At 43.9% G+C, this 25,664-nt stretch overlaps 1 protein-coding gene across 1 annotated transcript in view; it reads right to left on the minus strand.

Moving 5' to 3' along the window:
• TTC5 (tetratricopeptide repeat domain 5) overlaps nucleotides 1-21,900 on the minus strand; it is a 29,424-nt gene extending 7,524 nt beyond the window's left edge. Inside the window, exons 1-5 of the mRNA XM_073671396.1 lie at nucleotides 21,747-21,900; nucleotides 15,216-15,348; nucleotides 3,227-3,438; nucleotides 2,981-3,131; nucleotides 1,170-1,261 (exon numbers count right to left, since the gene is read on the minus strand). Of these exons, the coding sequence (XP_073527497.1) occupies nucleotides 1,170-1,261; nucleotides 2,981-3,131; nucleotides 3,227-3,438; nucleotides 15,216-15,348; nucleotides 21,747-21,803 (645 nt within the window). The 5' untranslated portion in view covers nucleotides 21,804-21,900. The remainder of the gene's footprint in view (nucleotides 1-1,169; nucleotides 1,262-2,980; nucleotides 3,132-3,226; nucleotides 3,439-15,215; nucleotides 15,349-21,746) is intronic.
• Between the last annotated feature and the right edge of the window lie 3,764 nt (nucleotides 21,901-25,664).

A 25,664-nucleotide genomic window follows, 5' to 3' on the forward strand; every position in this document is an offset into this window, starting at 1 on the left:
TTAACCACAATTAAGACTCTTACTACTGGTATATCGGCAGTACCAGGCTATTGTAACTTGTCGCAAATTACTACTAGAGTTGAGCAAATAGATTTGTGCTTCCCTGGTCCAGTATCTAGTCTGGTCCTCTGTAGCAGCTGGACTAGGGTAGTCTACATTTCTTCAGCTGGCATTTGTGCCAGGTATCCTGGGCGTCTCTTAATAGGCCCCACAACCGCAGTGTCACATCACGAGGCCTAGCGACTGGCCCACACGTGATGTTACGAAGCCTAGTAAGCGCAAGATATGCCTGGGATACCAGTCCAAAAATGCCAGCTGCAGAAGTGAACATTGCTTTGTTGTGGCTGTTGGAGAAGCCCAGTATGGAAGCTGGATCAGTTTAGGGCAAATCTTTTCGATGAACTCTAATGTTTTAGTAATAAAGCTAAATTAATAGTCAATCCACCTTTTACCACTTGTGGTGAGACAGTGTGTAAAACATACAAACAGAATTTGGATTGAGAATTTTACGATAATTCTTTTTTAAAGTGCTCTGAAAGATATCTACATCACTGCTTTACTAAAATAAGCAATGACGATCAATGCATAGTGTCCCCATAAATTCTACAAACCAAAGAAAATTTGTTGCATGGTTCCTCACATCACCAGATGGTAAATACATGATCTAGACTAGCGGCATTAAATCTAGTGATTAACTAAGCGACCTCTAATATAATAAAAATAACTGTATTGAGGAAGAGAGTCTGCACTCCAACAAGAGAACTAATGATGACCACAAAAAAAAGGTGGGTGCCAGATAAGGTGACAAATTTTGATGACCTAAATGTTTCTGCAAACAAATGGCGGATGCTGAATATGCGCATTCCTACAAGAGTGCACATGTGCTGAAATGGACCACCAAAAACATGATGGGTTCCTGGTCTCTGTTGGGCTGCAGAGGCGACATCAGCGACTGGCTGCAGTGGATACACAGCCATGGACCCAAGGGCAATTCATGCACAGTGTATTTTTTAAAGCTACTTGATCCTGCGGGCAGAAGATTGCTATAAATGAAAACCCCCTTTGAGATGTTAGTTACATTTACTATAATTTAGCCTTAGTAAGGTTAAGCATGTTACGCTATAAGTCTATGCAAGAAATAGTAGACTTCTAGGATTCGAAAAACTCACCGCTTGGACATATGCATTTAGAGCCTGCTGGGAAATTTTGGGATTTTGTCCAGTACAGAAGAAGAGAGAGAGATATGCATTGCCAAGGATATCTGTAAAAGCAATGAAAAGAGGATATACACTGCTCAAAAAAATAAAGGGAACACTCAAATAACACATCCTATATCTGAATGAATGAAATATTCTCATTGAAAACTTTGTTCTGTACAAAGTTGAATGTGCTGACAACAAAATCACACAAAAATCATCAATGGAAATCAAATTTATTAACCAATGGAGGCCTGGATTTGGAGTCACCCCCAAAATTAAAGTGGAAAAACACACTACAGGCTGACCCAACTTTGATGTAATGTCCTTAAAACAAGTCAAAATGAGGCTCAGTATTGTGTGTGGCCTCCACGTGGCTGTATGACCTCCCTACAACGCCTGGGCATGCTCCAGATGAGGCTGTGGATGGTCTCCTGTGGGATCTCCTCCCAGACCTGGACACAAGCATCCGCCAACTCCTGGACAGTCTGTGGTGCAACGCGACGTTGGTGGATGGAGCGAGACATGGTGTCCCAGATGTGCTCAATCGGATTAAGGTCTGGGGTACGGGCGGGGCAGTCCATAGCTTCAATTGCCTTCATCTTGCAGGAACTGCTGACACACTCCAGCCACATGAGGTCTGGCATTGTCCTGCATTAGTAGGAACCCTGGGCCAACCGCTCCAGCATATGGTCTCACAAGGGGTCTGAGGATCTCATCTCGGTACCTAATGGCAGTCAAGCTACCTCTGGCGAGCACATGCTGGGTTGTTGCCCTCCTAAAACCCCTCCACGTCTCCTGGTGTATTGGCCTGTCTCCTGGTAGCGCCTCCAGCCTCTGGACATTATGCTGACAGACACCGCAAACCTTCTTGCCACAGCCATCCTGGATGAGCTGCACTATCTGAGCAACTTCTTTGGGTTGTAGAGTCCATCTCATGCTACCATGAGTGTGAAAGCACCACCAACATTCAAAAGTGACCAAAACATCAGCCAGAAAGCATTGGTACTGAGATGTGGTCTGTGGTCCCCACCTGCAGAACCACTCCTTTATTGAGTGTGTCTTGATAATTGCCAATAATTTCCATCTATTGTCTATTCCATTTGCACAACAGCATGTGAAACTGATTGTCAATCAGTGTTGCTTCCTAAGTGGACAGTTTGATTTCACAGAAGTTTGATGTACTTGGAGTTATATTCTGTTGTTTAAGTATTCACTTTATTTTTTTGAGCAGTGTACAAGGCTGAATCAAGAACACAACTACACGATACATCCAGAGCTTGTGGGCCCTAGTGTACAGTAAGAAACAAATGGGGTCACTCCCACCTGATGTCCTGCCACTGGTGCACACGCACACAGGTAGAGAGCAGTGTAATACAGCCATTGTCATAATCAACCTCAAAGAGGCGCTGCTACATAGCGAATGAGTGCAAGCATCTAATGCAATGTTTCTGTGCCACAGATAGACACCGAAAAATGTATGTGGGTCCGAGAAATGATAAAAAGGTCTGTCCACAACCTTCTAGCCCATGTGGTGAACAAATAAAAACATCATGCGCTGTACATCCTGTTTTACTCCTATGGTCATGTGACTGCTGCAGCCAATAAATGATCATGTGCCATAAAAAAAAAACAAAAAAAAAAAAACAGGAGACCATGGGGGGACCTGTGTAGTGATACGAGAGAAAGAAATTTGACTACCATATCTGTCGATTTAAGAAAAAGAAAAAAATACATGTGGACAAATGGAAATAACTATAAAAGGCTGAATGTACAGTACTTACACCAGGAGGTGCCGTCTCTCGTGTCCATTTGAACGGCTCGCTTGGCTTGCTTTACACTATCCATAATATTTCGAGAGTTTTCATCAGGGTCCTGCAAGCGCTGTTGCCTCATCACCATCGAGAGGTTTCGCAGCGAAACTTTGTTCTTACACTTCAATACCAAACGTGAAATTAAAATCTAGTATACATCTACAGGACAGGAGACAGAACATCACTACAATCTGTCTATGTGTCACCAAAGCTTACATGATTCAGGGCACCCAAAAAGCAAGTCTTTGCAGCGGTCACATCCATTTTCTTCCAGTATACTTCTCCAAGCTGATTCCAAGCTTCTACTAGTCCTGGGTCCAATTTTACTGCCTTTGAAAGCACTTCTTCTGCTTCTAGGCAATAGTTGGGATTCACATTCAAAGCCCTTCCTTTCAGCATTAAAAAGAAAGCTTTGTTCTTCCAGGCATCTATGAAATAAGACATTAAATAAATGGTGACGTCCAGTCCACTCTTAGTTCATGGTCACACATGTGTTTGTCTATTCTGTTTTTAGGAATATATGGAATGTTAAAAACAGATCTGTTGAATAAGTGACACAAACTGAAACAGATGGGCCCCTATATATATATATGTCAGTTTTCAGAATGACGAAGTACATCATGCAAAAGATTTGTTTTTTTCTAGAAACTCGATTCCAAGAAAGTTGGGACTCTGCATAAAATGTAAAGAAAACAAGAATGCAATGATCTGGAAATCACAGTCACATTTTATTCAGAACATAGAACACAGATCAGAAAATGAAAGTTATGTCTCCATTTTATTTGGAAAATAATTGATGGCCCTTCTTAAAAAGTTGTGAAGGGCCATGTATACCATTATACCAACAACTGAGAAGACCAAGTTTTGGGAGAGGTATGTTGTCCCGTTTCACAAAATATTTTTTATTGGTGAAAAGTCTGGACTGCAGGCGACCAGTTCATCCGTGAACTCTTCTTTTGTGAAGCCGTGAGGTTGTGATGGATGCAGTATGTGGTTTAGTATTGTCTTGCTGAAATATGCAAGGCCTTCCCGGAAATAGATGTTGTCTGGATGGGAGCATATGTTGTTCTACAATCTCTATACAACCATTAAGCATTGACAGTACCTTTGTGATGTGTAAGCTGCCCATGCCATAAGCACTAATGGAGTCAAATACCATCAGAGATGGAGGCTTTTCAACTGAGCACCAATAACAATCTGGACGCTGCCTCTTCTGAGTCTGCAGGACACAGCATTCATAGTTTCCATAAAAAATTTCACATTTTGATTCACCTAACCACAGAACAGTTTTCCATTTTAAATGAGCTTGGGCCCAGAGAAGACAGCAGCGTTTCTGGATTGGGTTGATATATGGCTTAGTCTTTGAATGATACAGCTGTAAAGAAAACAATAAATAAAGATATGCCTGCAATGGCGGTGTAATACTGATTACATTGATACCTCTGGTGAAGAAAGTCTTAGTTACTTACCGGTAATGGGATTTCTCGGAGCCCATGACAGCACCACGAGAGAGGATCCGCCCATCAAGGACAGGAAATCTACAGGTTAAAAAGGGCGGCATTTCTCTCCCACCTCAGTTTAGTTAACAGAGCATGAGAGGACCGCCAAGGTTAATAACAAAACAAATTCATTTTAAACTAATTACTTTAACTAACTTCCCCCTGAGGGTGCAAAAAAGGAAATTAATTCTACGGGAGTGCGAAAAAACATCAGTGTGGGGGGGGGGGGATATAAGGGTGCTGTGATGGGCTCCGAAAAATCCCGTTACCGGTAAGTAACTAAGGCTTTATTCGTACTCCCATGACAGCACCACGAGAGAATTACAGAGACGAAAGGAGACTAGGGAGGGCCACAGCTTGAAGCACCCTTCTCCCAAAGGGGAGATCAGAAGAGACACCCAAATCCAATCTATAATGCATATAGAAGGTGGAGGGAGAAGACCAGGTGGCAGCCTTACATATGTCTTCGATGGAAACTCCTGTCTTCTCCGCCCAGGAGGTTGCTACTGCTACGGTGGAATGAGCCCTCAACCCCTCCGGTACTTCCTTATCCCCTGAGGAGTAGGCGAGGGAGGTGGCCTCTCTAATCCACCTCGCAATCGTAGATTTTGAAGCTTTACAATCTTTCCTAGCCCCCTGATGGCATATGAATAGGGAACTATCTTTCCTAAAACTGTGTGAAACCTCCAGGTATTTAAGTACGCACCTCCTAACATCTAATGTGTGTAGTTTCTCCTCTTTCTGATTTTTAGGGGGGAAAACAAAAAGTTGGAAGATTAATCTCCTGAGTCCTATGGAACCGAGTGACTACCTTTGGAAGAAAGGCTGGGTCAGGTCTTAATACAATTCTATCATCCAGAATTTGAGTAAATGGTGGGTATATAGAAAGAGCCTGTATGTCACTTACTCTTCTGGCTGAAGTCAGGGCAACTAATAGGGCTGTTTTAAGTTCCTTAACATTTGAGGAAAACCATACCTTATTTTCTGACCAGGTCCCCTGAATTAAGCTACCTTCAAAATGAGCTCCCCAACCTGTAGCACTTGCATCTGTAGTCAAGACTGCAGTAGGTTTACATTCCCAAGGGACTCCCCTAGAAAGATTAGGGTGTACCAACCAGCAACGAAGGGATTGTAGGGAACGAGGGGCCAAGGTAAACTCCCAGTCTAGATGTCCATCTAGGATTGAGTCGTTATACAATATATCCCATTGAAGTGCCCTTGAGTGAAATTGGGACTAACGCACTGCGGTAAAACTCGAGGTCAAGGTCCCTAATAATGACATGGCTTTACGGAGTGACAGAGGGTCTATCCATACAAGGTCTTACTAAGCCCTGGATTTTTGCAATCTTTTCTTCTGATAAATAGCATAACTGTCTTTCAGAATCTAAAATGACCCCTAGAAACTGTTGAGCTTTTAGTGGAGTCAACCTAGATTTTTCCAGATTTAGAAACCAACCTAGTCCTTCCAGGACAGAAATAGTTACCTGAAGGTGGGCCTCGCATTGAACAAAGGAGTTCCCCACTATCAGGAAATCATCAAGGTAAGGCATTATTAAGATGTCTTTTTCTCTTATATGGGCCATAACCTCTGCCACTGGTTTGGTAAAAATTTGCGGGGCTATAGCTAACCCAAAGGGAAGTGCAGTATACTGAAAGTGTTTAACCACCCCACTTATTTCAATGGCCACCTTCAAATACTTTTGATAGTCCTTATGAATGGGAACATCGTAATAAGCGTCTTTAACCCCTTAATAACATCTGACGTACTAATACGCGTCTGTGCCCTGGGACTTAAGAGCCAGACCCGTATTAGTACGTCATCGCGATCGCGCGCGCACACAGGCTGTGCGGGCGCGATCGCCGCCGGGTGTCAGCTGATTGTCACAGCTGACACCCGGTACTATGTGCAGGGAGCGGTCACGCACCGCTCCCAGCACATTAACCCCCGCGATCGAAGTCGATCGAAGTCGATCGCGGCATTGCGGGGGCAAGGGGAGGTGATCGGCGATACTCACCTCCTCTTCCGGCTTCCAGCGCAGTCTGCAAAGGCTTCCCGGGTGTTGCCATGATGACCCGATGTCGTCATGACAACATCCGGGTCACCAGAGAGCAGGAAGATTGCTTGGACATGCGCAGTGCATCTCCAAGCAATCTTCACACTGTGCACTTCTGACAGCCTTCATGGCATAGGGATGGTGCTCCATTCCTGTGCCATGCAGGCGATCAGAAAAAAAAAAGTGAAAGTCCCAGAGTGGGACAAAGTAATAAAGTGTATAAACTGTGTGAAAGTGGAAAAAAAAAAAAAAAATGTGCAAAAATATTATAAAAAAATAAAAAAAATAATACACCAAAAATAAAAATATAATGTACCCATCAATAAATATTATTATAAAAAAAATAAAAAAAAAACAATAAAAGTACACATATTTGGTATCGCCGCGTCCGGAACAACCTGACCTATAAAACTGTCCCACTAGTTAACCCCTTCAGTGAACACGGTAAAAAAAAAAAACAAAAAACAATGCTTTATCACCATACCGCCAAACAAAAAGTGGAATAACACGCGATCAAAAAGACGCATATAAATAAAAATGATACCGCTGAAAACGTCATCTCGTCCCGCAAAAAACAAGCCGCCATATAGCTCCATCAGCCGAAAAATAAAAAAGTTATAGCTCTCACAATAAAGCGATACTAAAAAATATTTTTTTCTATAAAATAGCTTTTATTGTGTATAAGCGCCAAAACATAGAAAAATGATACAAATGTGGTACCGCTGTAAACGTACTGACCCGAAGAGTAAAGCTGCCTCATCAATTTTACCACACGCGGAACAGAATAAAAAAAAAAAAAAAAAAAAAAAACTATTCCTGAATTGTTGGTTTTTGTTTATTCTGCCTCCCAAAAATCGGAATAGAAAGCGATCAAAAAATGTCACGTGCCTGAAAATGGCACCAATAACAACGTCAAGTCATCCCGCAAAAAACGAGCCGTCACATGACTGTCTGCCAAAATCTGGAAAAATTATAGCTCTCAAAATATGGCGATGCAAAAACTAGATTTTACAAAAAATGCGTCTTTTAGTGTGTGACAGCTGTCAGTCATAAAAACCCCATATGATTCTGGCATTGCTGTAATCACACCGACCCGAAGAATAAAGTCGTCTAATCACTTATACCGCACAAGGAACGGCGTCAAAAATAATCTCTTGAGTTAGGATTGGGCTAGGGTTAGGGCTGGGTTTGGGGCTAGGGTTGTGCTGGGGCTAGGGCTGGGGTTGGGATTTTTTTCAAAAGTAAGAAAAAAAGATGACGATATGGCGACTAGTGTTGAGAGCAAGTGCTCGCTACTTGAGTTTGCATCGGGTGCTCTGGTATGCATTTAGTATCGTGGGTATTTGAGTGACATGCTCGAGTCTCTGCCCCATATGCTTCGCGGCCAAAAAACTTTACGGGGATTGCCTGCCATGCACGAGCGATCCCCTCATGTTTTTTTTTGGGTGTATAATAACCGTGAAACATGCGGAGCAGGGACTCGAGCATGTCACTCGAGCACACGCTGTACATGGTGCATACCTGAGTACCCGATGCAAACTCAAGTAGCGAGCACTTGCGCTCAAGAATAATGACAACTTATTCAATATGATGACCTAATGTAAACAAATAATGTGCCGTACCTCTGGGTTCAAAATGTTCACTATACACCTTAATAAAATCTTTGAGGGGTATAGTTTCCAAAATGGGGACACTTGTGGGGGAGCTCCACTGTTTAGGCACATCACGGGCTCTCCAAATGCAACATGATATCCGCTAACAAATTGTCGGCTCAAATTGTTAGCGGATATCATGTTGCATTTGGAGAGTCCCTGTGTGCCCAAACATTGGAGCTCCTCCACAAGTGACCCCATTTTGGAAACTAGACCCCCCAAGGCACCTATCTAGATGCATAGTGAGCACTTGGAACCCCTAGGTGCTTCACAAATTAATTCGTAAAAATGAAAAAGTGTTTTTTTTTTTTCACTTTTTCATTATTACGAATCAATTTGTGAAGCACCTGGGGGTTCCAAGTGCTCACTATGCATCTAGAAAGGTGCCTTGGGGGGTCTAGTTTCCAAAATGGGGTCACTTGTGGGGGAGCTCCAAAGTTTGGGCACAGAGGGGCTCTCCAAACGCAATGTGGCGTCCGCTAACAATTTGAGCCGATTTTCCATTCAATTTGTTAGCGGATACCATGTTGCATTTAGAGAGTCCCTGTGTGCCCAAACATTGGAGCTCCCCCACAAGTGACCCCATTTTGGAAACTAGACCCCCCAAGGCACCTATCTAGATGCATAGTGAGCACTTGGAACCCCTAGGTGCTTCACAAATTGATTCGTAAAAATGAAAAAGTGTTTTTTTTTTCACTTTTTCATTGTTACGAATCAATTTGTGAAGCACCTGGGGGTTCCAAGTGCTCACTATGCATCTAGATAGGTGCCTTGGGGGGTCTAGTTTCCAAAATGGGGTCACTTGTGGGGGAGCTCCAATGTTTGGGCACACAGGGACTCTCTAAATGCAACATGGTGTCCTCTAACAAATTTAACGGAAAATAGGCTCAAATTGTTAGCGACACCATGTTGCGTTTGGAGAGCCGCTGTGTGCCCAAACATTGGAGCTCCCCCACAAGTGACCCCATTTTGGAAACTAGACCCCCCAAGGCACCTATCTAGATGCATTGTGAGCACTTGGAACCCTCAGGTGCTTCACAAATTGATTCATAAAAATGAAAAAGTGTTTTTTTTTTCACTTTTTCATTGTTACGAATCAATTTGTGAAGCACCTGGGGGTTCCAAGTGCTCACTATGCATCTAGAAAGGTGCCTTGGGGGGTCTAGTTTCCAAAATGGGGTCACTTGTGGGGGAGCTCCAAAGTTTGGGCACACATGGGCTCTCCAAACACAACATGGCGTCCGCTAATTATTCAAGCAAATTTTACAATCAAAAAGTCAAATGGCGCTCCTTCCCTTCCGAGCCCTGCCGTGCGCCCAAACAGTATTTTTTCCCCAAATATTGGGTATCTGCGTGCCCAGGGGAAATTGCACAACAAATTTTGGGGTCCATTTTTTCTTGTTACCCCTGTGAAAATAAAAAAAATTGGGTCTAAAGTAACATTTTTGTGAAAAAAGTTAAATGTTCATTTTTTTCTTCCACATTCAAAAAATTCCTGTGAAGCACCTGAAGGGTTAATAAAGTTCTTGAATGTGGTTTTGAGCACCTTGAGGGGTGCAGTTTTTAGAATGGTGTCACTTTTGGGTATTTTCTGTCATAAAGACCTCTCAAAGTGACTTCAAATGTGATGTGGTCCCTAAAAAAATGGTTTTGTAAATTTTGTTGGAAAAATGAGAAATCGCTGGTCAACTTTTAACCCTTATAGCTCCCTAACAAAAAAAAAATTTTGGTTCCAAAATTGTGCTGATGTAAAGTAGACATGTGGGAAATGTTATTTATTAACTCTTGTGTGACATATCGCTCTGATTTCAGGGCTTAAAAATTCAAATTTTGAAAATTGCAAAATTTTCAAAATTTTCGCCAAATTTCCGTTTTTTTCACAAATAAACGCAAGTGATATCGAAGAAATTTTTCCACAATCATGAAGTACAATATGTCACGAAAAAACAATCTCAGAATCAGGGGGATCCGTTGAAGCGTTCCAGAGTAATTACCTCATAAAGTGACAGTGGTCAGAATTGTAAAAATTGGCCCGGTCATTAACGTGCAAACCACCCGCGGGGCTTAAGGGGTTAAAGATTCAGAACTACCATATAACAGTGGGGAAAAAGTAATTTTATTATCGTTTTTAAGGATTCCATTTTAAAGGTGTCTATTTTAACAAAGCTATTTAAAGATCTTAAATTTATGATTGTCCTGAAACACCCATCTGGTTTGGGGACCAGGAAGAGCGGGGAGTAGAATCCGCGACCCTCTTCTGAATCCGGAACCTCAATCAGGACATTTTTCTTTATTAGGACTTGAATTTCCGATATGAGGGCAGTCTGCCGCTCTGGGGAGGAGCTAGAGGGAACAGTCATGAATCTTCTGCAAGGAAGAGTTAGAAATTGAAATTTAAGACCAAATCTAATCAGGCTCAAAATCCAATTACTATGTGAAATAAGTTCCCAAGCTGGGAAAAATAACGACAATCTCTCTCTCTCACCTGGGCCGACTGGGATTTCCCTGGCTTCTGCTCATTTTTGGAAGAAGAACAAAAGAGTAGGCCTCTACCTTTACGACCTCTTTCTTCGAATTTTTCTTGTTCTCTGAAAAATCTTCTTCGGAGGAATTTCTTTTTCCGAAACGATTTCTTAAAAGAGGGTCGAGGTACAGATGGGAATCCCTTCTTAGGATCTCCGGCTTTTTCCAACAGTTCGTCCATGGTCTGGCCAAAAAGATATTCCCCCTCGCAAGGAATTGTACAAAGCCTAGACTTCGTTTGTACATCTCCAGGCCAGCATTTAATCCAAAGGGCTCGCCGAGCAGCATTTGATAGAGCTGATGATTTTGCTGCCAGTCTAACCGAGTCCGCAGACGCATCAACAAGAAAGGCCACTGCACCCTGTACCAGGGGAAGGGAAGAAATAATCTTCTTCCTGGAGACACCCTCCTTTAGTTGATTGTCTAACTGTTCCAGCCAAACCATCAGGGCTCTGGATGTGCAGGTGGCTGCCACTGCTGGTTTCAGGGCTCCTGCAGCTGTCTCCCATGCACCTTTCAGGAAGGTATCGGCTCGTCTGTCTAGGGGGGGGGTCTCTCAATGCTCCCATGTCGTCAAATGGGAGAGAAGACTTTTTGATGCCTTAGCAATGGCAACATCTAACCTTGGTGCTTTTGACCAAGAGGTACAAGCGGCATCGTCAAATGGATACCTCCTTTTGAAAGAGGGAGGAACGCTGCCCTTCCTGTCTGGCTTTTGCCACTCTCTATCAATGAGATCTTTGACTATTGTGTTTATGGGGAAACATCTTCTTCTTTTGACCTAATACCCCAAACATTACATCCTCTACAGATTTTTCTGGTCTTGTGTCTACAATGCCCATGGTAGTCCGGACAGCTTTCACCAAGGCATCAACCTCCTGCAGAGGAAAACACTGTCTATCCGACTTGCTATCAGAGGAAGAGAGAGAGGAGGAAGAAATGTTTGAAATATCAGAGTCCAAGCCTGGCTGAGGGTCCCGGGGAACATGCCTGGACTCAGAATTCCCTTGCAAAGCCTTGCCTATTTCTTTTCTAATTAAAGTCTTTAGGCCTAAGGAAAACCCCGGAGTTTCTTCGGTCATTACCATGTCAATACAAGGTTGGCACAATTTCTTAACATACGCATCAGGGAGCAGATTGCTGCATAGGGCACATTCCTTCTGCTTAGACTTAAATAAACATTTCTTGCTCTGAAAGAAAGTTATAGATAGAGAAGGAGGAAGAAGAATTAGTAGAACTTTCACTAACATTCCACTTACCCCATTCAATATTTGGTACCGCAGAAGAATCCATCTTAACCGGCGGAGAATCACGCTGAACCACCGGACCTTCTTTCCTGCTTTTTGCGGTGAATTTTCTAGCCAAACGATTGGACCCAGACCGGGAACGTCGTTGCACCGCCAGTTGTGAGGGCTCCCCAGAGAGCTGCTCCTGCAGCAGTTGCTCTTGCTGAGGTGATAGCTGCTCCTGTGTATCTCCCATGTTTAACAAGGCAAAAAACAATGGGCTGGGAAGCACCTCCGTATGTTGCCAGGAACTTTTTATACTGGCCACACCTGGTACCTGTGTGTTTTTCTTTTTTTTCTCTTTTCTTTATTAGGGGCTCTGGAAAGAATTCATCCTTCATCATGCAGATAAGCCTGAGAGGTCTCCCATCAAGGACAGGAAATCTAAACTGAGGCGGGAGAGAGGTGCCACCCTTTTTAACCTGTAGGTTTCCTGTCCTTGATGGGCGGATCCTCTCTTATGGTGCGGTCATGGGAGTACGAATAAATCTGCTTTGTGTTTCTTCTATAATCACCATTTGAGGTTTTCTGCTAATCAGACTTTGGTGCACAGGGGCCGGACTGTACACTGGGTCTTGTCCCCCCTGTCTCTGATTCCCTGGCCCCTCCTCCTGCCTCCTATTTTAAAAAGAGGAGGCAGCTCACTAAAAATGCAGTGTCCTGTCATTTACAGACCGGAGGCAGGCAGGGGGGACGGGGAATCAGAGAAGACCCAGTGTACAGTCTGGCCCCTGTGCACCGAAATCTAATTATCAAGAACTTCAAATGGTGATTAATGAAGAACCACAAAGCGGATTGCTTCACCAAAGGTATCAATGTAATCAGTATTACACCGCAATTACAGCCATGTCTTTATGTTACATTACAAAATCGTGCTGACAAGTTATCCTTGACTTGTATTTGTAGATTGCACTGTGAACTGTGTTCACAGACAATTTCTGGAAGTATTGCTGAGCCCATGCAGTGATTTGCATGACCGAATAATGCCAGTTTTTAATTTGGTGCCAAGTGAGGGCCCATAGATTAGCACCCAATATTGACTTGTCACTTGGATTTCTCCAGTATTGCAATCTTTTGCTGATATTATATACTGTAAATAGTAGAATATTCAAAGACTTTGCAATTTTACATTGAGGAACTTTTTTCTCAAATTGTTTCATAATTTTAGATGCAGTTGTTCACAGATTGGTGAACCTCTGACCATCTTTGCATCTGACTCTCTAACATGCACTTTTTCCAGTGGCGACCAAAAGTTTATTTATTTATTTATTTTTTTTAAAGTGTGATTACTTCTGTCTGGTTGTTGTGATGCCATTTTCCTGGTGATGAATTGAAAGTGCATGAAGTTGTCATCAAGTAAGACCTTAATTTTCACCAAAATGCTTTTGAATATAGGTATGGTTATTTAAAGAAAACTGACAGTTAATATTTTTGCATATACTATTTACTGATCACAACATGGAGAGTAATTCATTGTTTACAATGCCATAACTTAGTGTTTTGTAGCATAACCTCATGCTTTAATTACTGCACCGCACCGACGGGTCATTGAAGCCACTAGGGTATTCAAGACATGTTGAGGGATCTTGCTCCATTCCATTTGCAAATAATTCATCTTTATTGCTATGGGTACAGGCCCACACTCATCACCCCAATTCATCCCAAAGGTGCTCTATAGGGTTTAAATCAGGTGATTGGCTTGGCCATTGCAACAGGCGAACATTTTTCTTTGCTAACCAATTTTTTACTAAATTGGATGTGTTCTTAGGATCATTATCTTGCTGGAATTTCCATCCCCTGCCTACTTTGGTTTTACCATGTGGCAGCATTACATTCTCCAGTATATCCTTGTACATGGTAGCATTCATATTTCCATCAATTCTATGCAGAGGGCCAAAGGCAAATGGAGAAAAGCAGCCACAAACCATGACATTGCCACCACCATGTTTCACTGTAGGTGTTTGGTACCTTACATCATTACGTTTTTCAATTGGCCGGTATATATAGTGCTTGCCATCACTACTAAACAGATTGAACTTGGATTCATCTGACCATAACACCTTAGACCAATCTGTCTCTTTCCATTGGCTGTGTTCCTTGGCAAACTCAAGTCGGACCCTCCGGTTCTTTGCAGAGATGAAAGGCATCTTGACTGTAACCTCGTGCATTCAACCCTACTGCTCTTAGCCATCGCACCACAGTTTGGTGACTCACTTTGACCCCATATTCTTCATTGATTTCATGTGAAATCTGTACAACACTTTTATGGACATCAGATACTGACTTTTTCTTAATAATGTGATCATCTCTGGAGGAAGCTTTCCTTGGTCGTCCACTTCTAGGTTTGTCAGCTGTTCCATAACCTTCTTTTTCTTTCTTTAATATACGTGACACTTGACTCTGGGAGCAGGTGAATTCCATAGCTACCTCTTTTTGGCTTTTGCCTGACTTCACTCTCAGAATAATAAGCTTCCTGACATATGGTGATAAATTTGGCTTGATCTTTGTCATGTTTTAACCTAAAAACACAAAAAAAAAAAAAAAAATTGTAGCCAAAATTTGACTACCCTGACTACCCAAGACAAAATATGCAAACATTTGGCCCAGCAAATGTTGAAAACTAACATTTAAAAGGGATAAAACAAAGTCAAACACAATTTTCTTCCTTATAGCTGACAAACATTTGCTTCCGGTTTACTAAAATCACCAGGGAATGGCATCACAACAAGCAGACAGAAGTAATCCGACTTAAAAAAAATAAATTATTTGAGATGTACTGCGGCCATCAATCAGTTATTTCTTACAAATGAAATTAAGTGAAAAAAAACATCCGACTTTCATCTTCTGATCCGTGTTGAGTTTTGAGTAAAAAAATGGCTATAAGGGATTTCCAAATAATAGTATTCTTGATTTCTTTACATTTTACATAGCGTCCCAACTTTTTTGGAATTGGGGTTGTAAAAACGGACATAACGAAACCAAGATGTATCTGATAATAATCAATGGGGCTCCTCTGCTTCCACTTGCATCAGTGAGGCAACGTAACTATTTTTTACATTAATCGCTCCCGTATATTTAAAAAAATGGAACATACAAATGGAATATGAAAACACAAGTGTGAACATACCCTAAGCATTAAAATTTATACAAAAAAAAAACTAGTCCAGAAGGATTACATTGTTTTGCCTTACCATCAACCTCATCCATCAAAAAGATGGTTTGCTCCATTTCTTCCTTCACGTCATATTGTTTCCGGATAGCATCTTCCACACTGTGGGTTTCAAAATAGTGGTCCCGGAAATTATAAAGTTTGTCTACTAGTTCCTGCAATAGAAAAGTAGCTGCTAAAAGACAGAAGCGCCAAGATATGAATCATTGTAAAGGGATTGCCCTAATCTAGCAAATCATCTGTCCACAGGTTAGGTGGGGCACACCACTAACAGTTCAAGGTATAACATCAAGTTAGACCCTGAGGACTCAACTGCTTCATATTATAGCATTAAATTCCACAATATGAATTCCCTACTGTGCACAAATTGCTACATTTTTGGAGCAACTTGTACTTGTGCAAAACGTTTGTTGCAATGTTTGATGTTTTTACACCAATCCCATAGATCAGGAGCGGTCAAATCAGATAAATTCATCATAATTTACACATTAAAAGTGGGGCAACAGAGGACTTTTCTTACACTAGCACACAGCAGCTGAAAGATGAGCCAAATTCATTAAAGCACCACTGCAGCGTTTTTTCTTTTATTTCACTGCTGGAGTGGTGCTTAACCCCTTTAAAGCCCAGGGCGTAGTAATACGTACCTGCGCCATGGGCTTTAAGAGCCAGGTACGTATTAATACGCCCTGGCGGCTATGCGTGCGCGATGGCCGCCGGGTGTCAGCTGATAGTACCGGGTGTCAGCGGTGACAATGTGCTGGGAGTGGTCCTGTACCGCTCCCAGCACATTAACCCCCAAAATGCTGCGATCGAAGTCGATCGCAGCATTCCGGAGGTAAGTGCCAGTACTTACCTCTTCCCCGGCGTCCCGCGCTGTCTGAGGCCAGGTCGTGACAGTGCTGACATCCTGTATAGCAAAAAAATAATCCCCAAAAAATAAAAATATAATGGAGCCATCAATAAATATTGTTATGAAAAAACAATAAAAGGACACATATTTGGTATCACCGCGGCAGGGAACGACCTGATCTATAAAACTGTCCCACTAGTTAACCCCTTTAGTGAACATGGTAAAAAAATAAAAAAGAAGCAAAAAATGCTGCTTTATCATCACACCGCCAAGCAAAAAATGGAATAAAACGCGATCTAAATGCCGAATATAAATAAAAATGGTACCGCTGAAAACGTCATCTTGACCCGCAAAAAAACAAGCCACCATACAGCTCCATCAGCCGAAAAATAAAAAAGTTACAGATCTCAGAATAAAGCGATGCAAAAAAATATAATTTTTTCGATAAAATAGCTTTTATTGTGTAAAAGCGCCAAAACATAAAAAAAATATATATATATATATATATATATATATATATATATATATATATATATATATATATATATATATGTGGTACTGGTGTAAACGTATTGACCTGAAGAATAAAGCTGCCTTATCAATTTTATCACACGTGGAACGGCATTTAAAATTTTTTTTTTTTTTTAAAAACTCCTGAATTGTTGGCTTTTGTTTATTCTTCCTCCACATGACTATCGGCCAAAATATGGAAAAATTATAGTTCTCAAAATATGGTGATGCAAAAACTAGTTTGTGCCAAAAAAATAAAAAAATAAATGGCTTTCAGTGTGTGACAGCTATCAATAATAAAAACCAGCTATAAATCTGGTATCGCACCGACGGTTGTGCAAGGGTTGGGATTTTTTCGAAAGTAAAGAAAAAAAAAAAATGACGACGATATGGCGACTAGTGTTCACCGCAAGTGCTCGCTACTTGAGTTTGCATCGGGTGCTCGGGTATGCACCGAGTATAGCGGGTGTTCAAGTGACATGCTCGAATCTCCTCCCCATATGCTTCGTGGCCAAAAAACCTCGCTGGGATCACCTGCCATGCACGAGCGATCCCCGCATGTTTTTTTTTGGGTGTCTAACAACCGTGAAACGTGCGGGGCGGGTGCTCGAGCACCCGCGATACTTGGTGCATACCTGAGTACCCGATGCAAACTCAAGTAGCGAGCACTTGCACTCAAGATTAATGACAACTTATTCAATATGATGACCTGATGTTATCAAATTTTCTCATACCTCTGGGTTCAAAATGCTCACTATACCCCTTGATAAAATCCTTGAGGGGTCTAGTTTCCAAAATGGGGTCATTTGTGGGGAGTTTCCACTGTTTAGGCGCATCAGGGTGCGCTCCAAACGAGACATGGCGTTTGCTCTCAATTCCAGCCAATTTTGCGTTCAAAAAGTCACATCGTGCTCCTTCCCTTCTGAACCCTGACATGTGCCCAAATAGTGTATTTTCCCCACATATGGGGTATTGGCTTACTCAGGAGAAATTGCACAAATGTTTTTGAGGTCCATTTTCTCCTCATAGCATTGTGAAAATAAAAAATTTGGCGCTAAAATATCATTTTTGTGGAAAAACATTTTTATTTTCACGGCTCCATGTTATAAACTTCTGTGAAGCACCTCGGGGTTCAGGGTGCTCACCACACATCTATAAAAGTTCCCTGAGTGGTCTAGTTTCCAAAATGGTGTCACTTGTGGGGCGTTTCCACCATTTAGGCACATCAGGGACTCTCCAAAAGCAACATGACGTCCGCTAATTACTCAATCAAATTTTACATTCGAAAAGTCAAATGGTGCTCCTTCCCTTCCGAACCCTGCTGTGCACCCAAACAATGGTTTTCCCCCACATATGGGGTATTGTTGTGCTCAGGAGGAATAGCACACCCTTGCGAAAATAAAAAAAATTGGGGTCTAAAGTAAAATTTTGGTGAATTTTTTTTAACCCTATTAAAGCCCAAGACGTACTAATACGTATCTGCGCCCTGGGCTTTAAGAGCCTGAAACGTATTAGTATGTCTTTGCGATCGCGCCCGCACACAGGCTGTGCGAGCGCGATCGCCGCCGGGTGTCAGCTGATTGTCACAGCTGATTGTCACAGCTGACACCCGGTACTATGTGCAGGGAGTGGTCCCGCACCGTCATGACAACATCCTGGTCACCAGACAGCAGGAAGATATTTTGGTCTTGCGCAGTGCATGACCAAACTATCTTCTCCCTGTGCAGAGCTGACAGCCTGCATAGCACAGGGATGGTGCTCCATTCCTGTGCTATGCAGGCGATCAGAATAAAAAGAGTGAAAGTCCCATAGTGGGACAAAGTTTAAAAGTAAAAAAAAAAAGTGTCAAAGTGAAAAAAAAAAACCTAAAAAAATAAAAAATAATCCACCAAAAATAAAAATATAAATAAATATTATTATGAAAAAAACAATAAAAGTACACATATTTGGTATCGCCTAGTCCGGAACAACCTGACCTATAAAACTGTCCCACTAGTTCACGCCCTTCAGTGAACACGGTAGAAAAAAAAAAACAAAGCAAAAAACAATGCTTTATCATCATACCGCCAAACAAAAAAATGGAATAACACACGCGATCAAAAAGACGCATATAAATAAAAATGGTACCGCTGAAAACGTCATCTCGTCCCACAAAAAACAATCCACCATATAGCTCCATCGGCCGAAAAATAAAAAAGTTATAGCTCTCAGAATAAAGCGATGCAAAAAAATAATTTTTTTCTACAAAATTGCTTTTATTATGTAAAAGGGTCAAAACATAGAAAAACTATATAAATGTGGTACCGCTGTAAACGCACTGACCTGAAGAATAAAGCAGCCTTATCAATTTTACCACACATGGAACAGAATAAAAAAAATTATAAAAAAAAAAAAACACAATTCCTGAATTATTGGTTTTTGTTTATTCTGCCTCCCAAAAATCGGAATAGAAAGCGATCACAAAATGTCACGTGCCTGAAAATGGCACCAATACAAACGTCAACTCATCCTGCAGAACACAAGCCATTACATGACTCTGTCGGGCAAAATATGGAAAAATTATAGCTCTCAAAATATGGCGACGCAAAAACTAGATTTTACAAAAAAATGCGTCTTTTAGTGTGTGACAGCTGTCAATCATAAAAACCCAATATGATTCTGGTATCTCTGCAATCGCACCGACCCGAAGAATAAAGTCATCTAATCACTTATACCGCACAAGGAACGGCGTAAAAAATAAACTCTAGGGTTAGGGCTGGGGTTAAGATTTTTTTCAAAAGTAAAAAAAAGGATGATGATATGGCAACTAGTGTTCAGCGCAAGTACTCGCTACTTAAGTTTGCATCGGGTGCTTGAGTGACATGCTCGAGTCTCTGCCCCATATGCTTCGCGGCCAAAAAAACGTTGCTGGGATCGCCTGCCATGCACGAGCGATCCCCGCATGTTTTATTTTGGGTGTCTAATAACTGTGAAACATGCGGGTGGGGACTCGAGCATGTCACTCGAGCACACGCAGTACATGGTGCATACCTGAGTACCTGATGCAAACTCAAGTAGCGAGCACTTGCGCTCAAGACTAATGACAACTTAGAAATTGATAACATTAGGTCATCATATTGAATGTGTCGTACCTCTGGGTTCAAGATGTTCACTATAACCTCTTGATAAAATCCTTAAGGGGTGTAGTTTCTAAAATGAGGTCACTTGTGGGGGGTTTCCACTATTAAGGCACATCAGGGGCTCTCCAAAAGCGACATGGCATCCGCTCTCGATTCCAGACAATTTTGCGTTCAAAAAGTCACACAGTGCTCCTTCCATGCTGAACTCTGCCGTGCGCCCAAACACTGTATTTTCCCCACATATGGGGTATTGGCTTACTCAGGAGAAAGTTTTTGGGGTCCATTTTCTCCTCTTACCCTTGTGAAAATAAAAAAAATGGGGCTAAAACATCATTTTTGTGGAAAAAGTTAGATTTTTTTATTTTCACCGCTCCATGTTACAAACTTCTGTGAAGCACCTGGGGGTTCAAGGTGCTCACCACACATCTAGATAAGTTCCCTGAGGGGTCTAGTTTCCAAAATGGTGTCACTTGTGGGGGGTTTCCACCGTTCAGGCACATCAGGGGCTCTCCAAAAGCAACATGGCGTCCGCTAATTATTCAAGCAAATTTTACAATCAAAAAGTCAAATGGCGCTCCTTCCCTTCCGAACCCTGCAGTGCGCCCAAACAGTGGTTTTTCCCCACATATGGGGTATCTGCGTGCCCAGGGGAAATAGCACAACAAATTTTGGGGTCCATTTTTTCCTGTTACCCATGCGAAAATAAAAAAAAAAATTGGGTCTAAAGTAACATTTTTGAGAAAAAAATTTGTGTTCATTTTTTTATTCCACGCTCCAAAAATTCCTGTGAAACACCTGAAGGGTTAATAAACTTCTTGAACGTGGTTTTCAGCACCTTGAGGGGTGTAAAGGGGTTAAAATCCAAGCCCTTTCTGATATTCACCTTCTGGTGTTTTCACCACCACTCCGGTCCATCACCTGCAGTTTGTCACCTGCCAGCTGCTCCAGTGTTTCATGGAGTGAGCTGGGGGTCACTAATTAATGTAAGTCTATGGGTGCCTTGTTCTGGCTCTCATAGACTTGTACTAAGAGCTTGTGACGTAGCGTCTGACTTCTGGCCAGTCAGAAACTGCGGTCACAATATGGGGCCGCGGGACCGGAGCGGCGCCAAAAAACTGAAGACGCTGGAGGGCTAGTATATGACTGGGGGCAGGGGACTTACATTTAAAGCACCACTCAAAAAAAAAACACTGGAGTGGTGCTTTCAGAAGTACATCTTACTGAAGAGCTCCATACATTTAGGTTGGCATGCAAAACGCCAGTCTTGATGTGTCATGTGACCATGCGTACGCTACGCGCATGCTTCCGGCCACAATCTGACTAGATGGGCGGGACCTCGTGCAATGCAAGTGTATTGAGCGAGGCCAGAAACAGTCTAGTTGGGATGTGTCCGGGATTATGCATATCGCATACCTACGGTTACTTAACCACCCACTGGTGGCGCGGACACCAGCGAATCCTCACAGCATGCAATGTGCGCATTCACAAGTGTCATTTTAGACTGGACAAGCCCTCTCCAGATGACAGGGAGCGATCAGCAAGGTATTGCCTGTCCCATGGGTGGGGAATAGATCATCTTTAGGAATAGCCCTGTAACTGATTGCCTGCGGCCGGCACAGGACACATGAACTGTCTGTAGCAGACTGTGGGCTGTTCATTACTCCTAGTACAAGGAGAGGAGGTGACTGCAGGAGCAGCTCAGGAGCAGTCCATGATGGGTTACTGTGTGCAGCGCTCCATGTCTGGCACTATGCTGCTGGGAGTACCTGACAACAGTAGTGTTAGCTCCTATAACACAGGCTCCAGCTACACCCTGCACAACCAGACAGCGGCTGACAGTCTGGGTTGCTATAGCAACAAACAATAAGGGAAGAAAAAGTGACAGAAGTGAGATAGAAAGTCTGCAGTAATAAGTGGCCAGGAGGCCGTGTGCCCCGCACAGCACCACACCGGGCAGCACGCCCCAGCAGGCTGATACATGTGGCCAGTCTGTGACAGTAACCAGAGAATGACGGCGACCATTACTAGGCCTGAGAGCACAGTGCTCTGCCGCAGCCTGGAGCCCCCCACATACCTGCACTCGTTCCCTCACATCAGCCTCCGTCTCCGTCTCCACTCCCCCTTCTGCCATAATGTCGGAAGAGTACACACCAAACTCCTACTGAGCTAATGGACCTTTGATGACGTCATGAGCATGACCATGTGATCAGTCACGTGTGGGGGAGGAGCTTCTTGGCGTTTTGTTATGAGGATGTAAAAGTGCACAACTAAAACACACTGTTCTACACTACACACACCCCCTCTGCTGCACTACAACTACACACAGCTCTACACTTTACACCCCCCCTCTGCTGCACTACATCTACACACACCCCCTCTGCTGCACTACAACTACACACAGCTCTACACTATACACACCCCTCTGCTGCACTACATCTACACACAGCTCTACACTATACACCCCCCTCTGCTGCACTACAACTACACACACTGCTCTTCACTATACACACCCCTCTGCTGCACTACATCTACACACAGCCCCTCTGCTGCACTACAACTACACACAACTCTACACTATACACACACCCCCTCTACTGCACTACAACTACACACCCCCTCTGCTGCACTACAACTACACACAGCCCCTCTGCTGCACTACAACTACACACAACTCTACACTATACACACACCCCCTCTACTGCACTACAACTACACACAGCTCTACACTATACACACACCCCCTCTACTGCACTACAACTACACACCCCCTCTGCTGCACTACAACTACACACAGCCCCTCTGCTGCACTACAACTACAAACAGCTCTACACTATACACACACCCCCTCTACTGCACTACAACTACACACCCCCTCTGCTGCACTACAACTACACACAGCCCCTCTGCTGCACTACAACTACACACAGCTCTACACTATACACACACCCCCTCTGCTGCACTACAACTACACACCCCCTCTGCTGCACTACAACTACACACAGCCCCTCTGCTGCACTACAACTACACACAGCTCTACACTATACACCCCCCTCTGCTGCACTACATCTACACACACCCCCTCTGCTGCACTACAACTACACACAGCTCTACACTATACACCCCCCCTCTGCTGCACTACATCTACACACACCCCCTCTGCTGCACTACAACTACACACACTGCTCTTCACTATACACACCCCTCTGCTGCACTACATCTACACACAGCTCTACACTATACACCCCCCCTCTGCTGCACTACAACTACACACACCCCCTCTGCTGCACTACAACTACACACACCCCCTCTACTGCACTACAACTACACACCCCCTCTGCTGCACTACAACTACACACAGCCCCTCTGCTGCACTACAACTACACACAGCTCTACACTATACACACACCCCCTCTACTGCACTACAACTACACACAGCTCTACACTATACACCCCCCTCTGCTGCACTACATCTACACACACCCCCTCTGCTGCACTACAACTACACACAGCTCTACACTATACACCCCCCCTCTGCTGCACTACATCTACACACACCCCCTCTGCTGCACTACAACTACACACACTGCTCTTCACTATACACACCCCTCTGCTGCACTACATCTACACACAGCTCTACACTATACACCCCCCCTCTGCTGCACTACAACTACACACACCCCCTCTGCTGCACTACAACTACACACAGCCCCTCTGCTGCACTACAACTACACACAGCTCTACACTATACACACACCCCCTCTACTGCACTACAACTACACACAGCTCTACACTATACACACACCCCCTCTGCTGCACTACAACTACACACAGCTCTACACTATACACACCCCCTCTGCTGCACTACAACTGCACACACCCCCTCTGCTGCACTACATCTACACACAGCTCTACACCATACACACACCCCCTCTGCTGCACTACAACTACACACAGCCCCTCTGCTGCACTACAACTACACACAGCTCTACACTATACACACACCCCCTCTGCTGCACTACAACTACACACAGCTCTACACTATACACACACCCCCTCTGCTGCACTACAACTGCACACACCCCCTCTGCTGCACTACATCTACACACAGCTCTACACCATACACACACCCCCTCTGCTGCACTACAACTACACACACCCCTGTGCTGCACTACAACTACACACACCCCCCTCTGCTGCACTACATCTACACACAGCTCTACACTATACACACACCCCCTCTGCTGCACTACAACTACACACACCCCTGTGCTGCACTACAGCTACACACACCCCCTCTGCTGCACTACATCTACACACAGCTCTACACTATACACACACCCCCTCTGCTGCACTACAACTGCACACACCCCCTCTGCTGCACTACATCTATACACCCCCCCCTCTGCTGCACTACAACTACACCCCCCCTCTGCTGCACTACATCTACACACAGCTCTACACTATACACACCCCCACTCTGCTGCACTACAACTGCACACACCCCCTCTGCTGCACTACAACTACACACAGCCCCTCTGCTGCACTACAACTACACACAGCTCTACACTATACACCCCCCTCTGCTGCACTACAACTACACACAGCCCCTCTGCTGCACTAAAACTACACACAGCTCTACACTATACACACACCCCCTCTGCTGCACTACAACTACACACAGCTCTACACTATACACCCCCCCCTCTGCTGCACTACAACTACACCCCCCCCCTCTGCTGCACTACATCTACACACAGCTCTACACTATACACCCCCCCTCTGCTGTACTACATCTACACACAGCTCTACACTATACACCCCCCCTCTGCTGCACTACAACTACACACAGCCCCTCTGCTGCACTACAACTACACACAGCTCTACACTATACACACACCCCCTCTACTGCACTACAACTACACACCCCCTCTGCTGCACTACAACTACACACAGCCCCTCTGCTGCACTACAACTACACACAGCTCTACACTATACACACACCCCTCTGCTGCACTACAACTACACACCCCCTCTGCTGCACTACAACTACACACAGCCCCTCTGCTGCACTACAACTACACACAGCTCTACACTATACACACACCCCCTCTACTGCACTACAACTACACACAGCTCTACACTATACACCCCCCTCTGCTGCACTACATCTACACACACCCCCTCTGCTGCACTACAACTACACACAGCTCTACACTATACACCCCCCCTCTGCTGCACTACATCTACACACACCCCCTCTGCTGCACTACAACTACACACACTGCTCTTCACTATACACACCCCTCTGCTGCACTACATCTACACACAGCTCTACACTATACACCCCCCCTCTGCTGCACTACAACTACACACACCCCCTCTGCTGCACTACAACTACACACAGCCCCTCTGCTGCACTACAACTACACACAGCTCTACACTATACACACACCCCCTCTGCTGCACTACAACTACACACAGCTCTACACTATACACACACCCCCTCTGCTGCACTACAACTGCACACACCCCCTCTGCTGCACTACATCTACACACAGCTCTACACCATACACACACCCCCTCTGCTGCACTACAACTACACACAGCCCCTCTGCTGCACTACAACTACACACAGCTCTACACTATACACACACCCCCTCTGCTGCACTACAACTACACACAGCCCCTCTGCTGCACTACATCTACACACAGCTCTACACCATACACACACCCCCTCTGCTGCACTACAACTACACACACCCCTGTGCTGCACTACAACTACACACACCCCCCTCTGCTGCACTACATCTACACACAGCTCTACACTATACACACACCCCCTCTGCTGCACTACAACTACACACACCCCTGTGCTGCACTACAGCTACACACACCCCCTCTGCTGCACTACATCTACACACAGCTCTACACTATACACACACCCCCTCTGCTGCACTACAACTGCACACACCCCCTCTGCTGCACTACATCT

The sequence above is a fragment of the Phyllobates terribilis genome, unplaced genomic scaffold, assembly GCF_046119375.1.
Source record: "Phyllobates terribilis strain yellow unplaced genomic scaffold, ASM4611937v1 Scaffold_1__5_contigs__length_1240528914, whole genome shotgun sequence".
NCBI lineage: Eukaryota > Metazoa > Chordata > Amphibia > Anura > Dendrobatidae > Phyllobates > Phyllobates terribilis.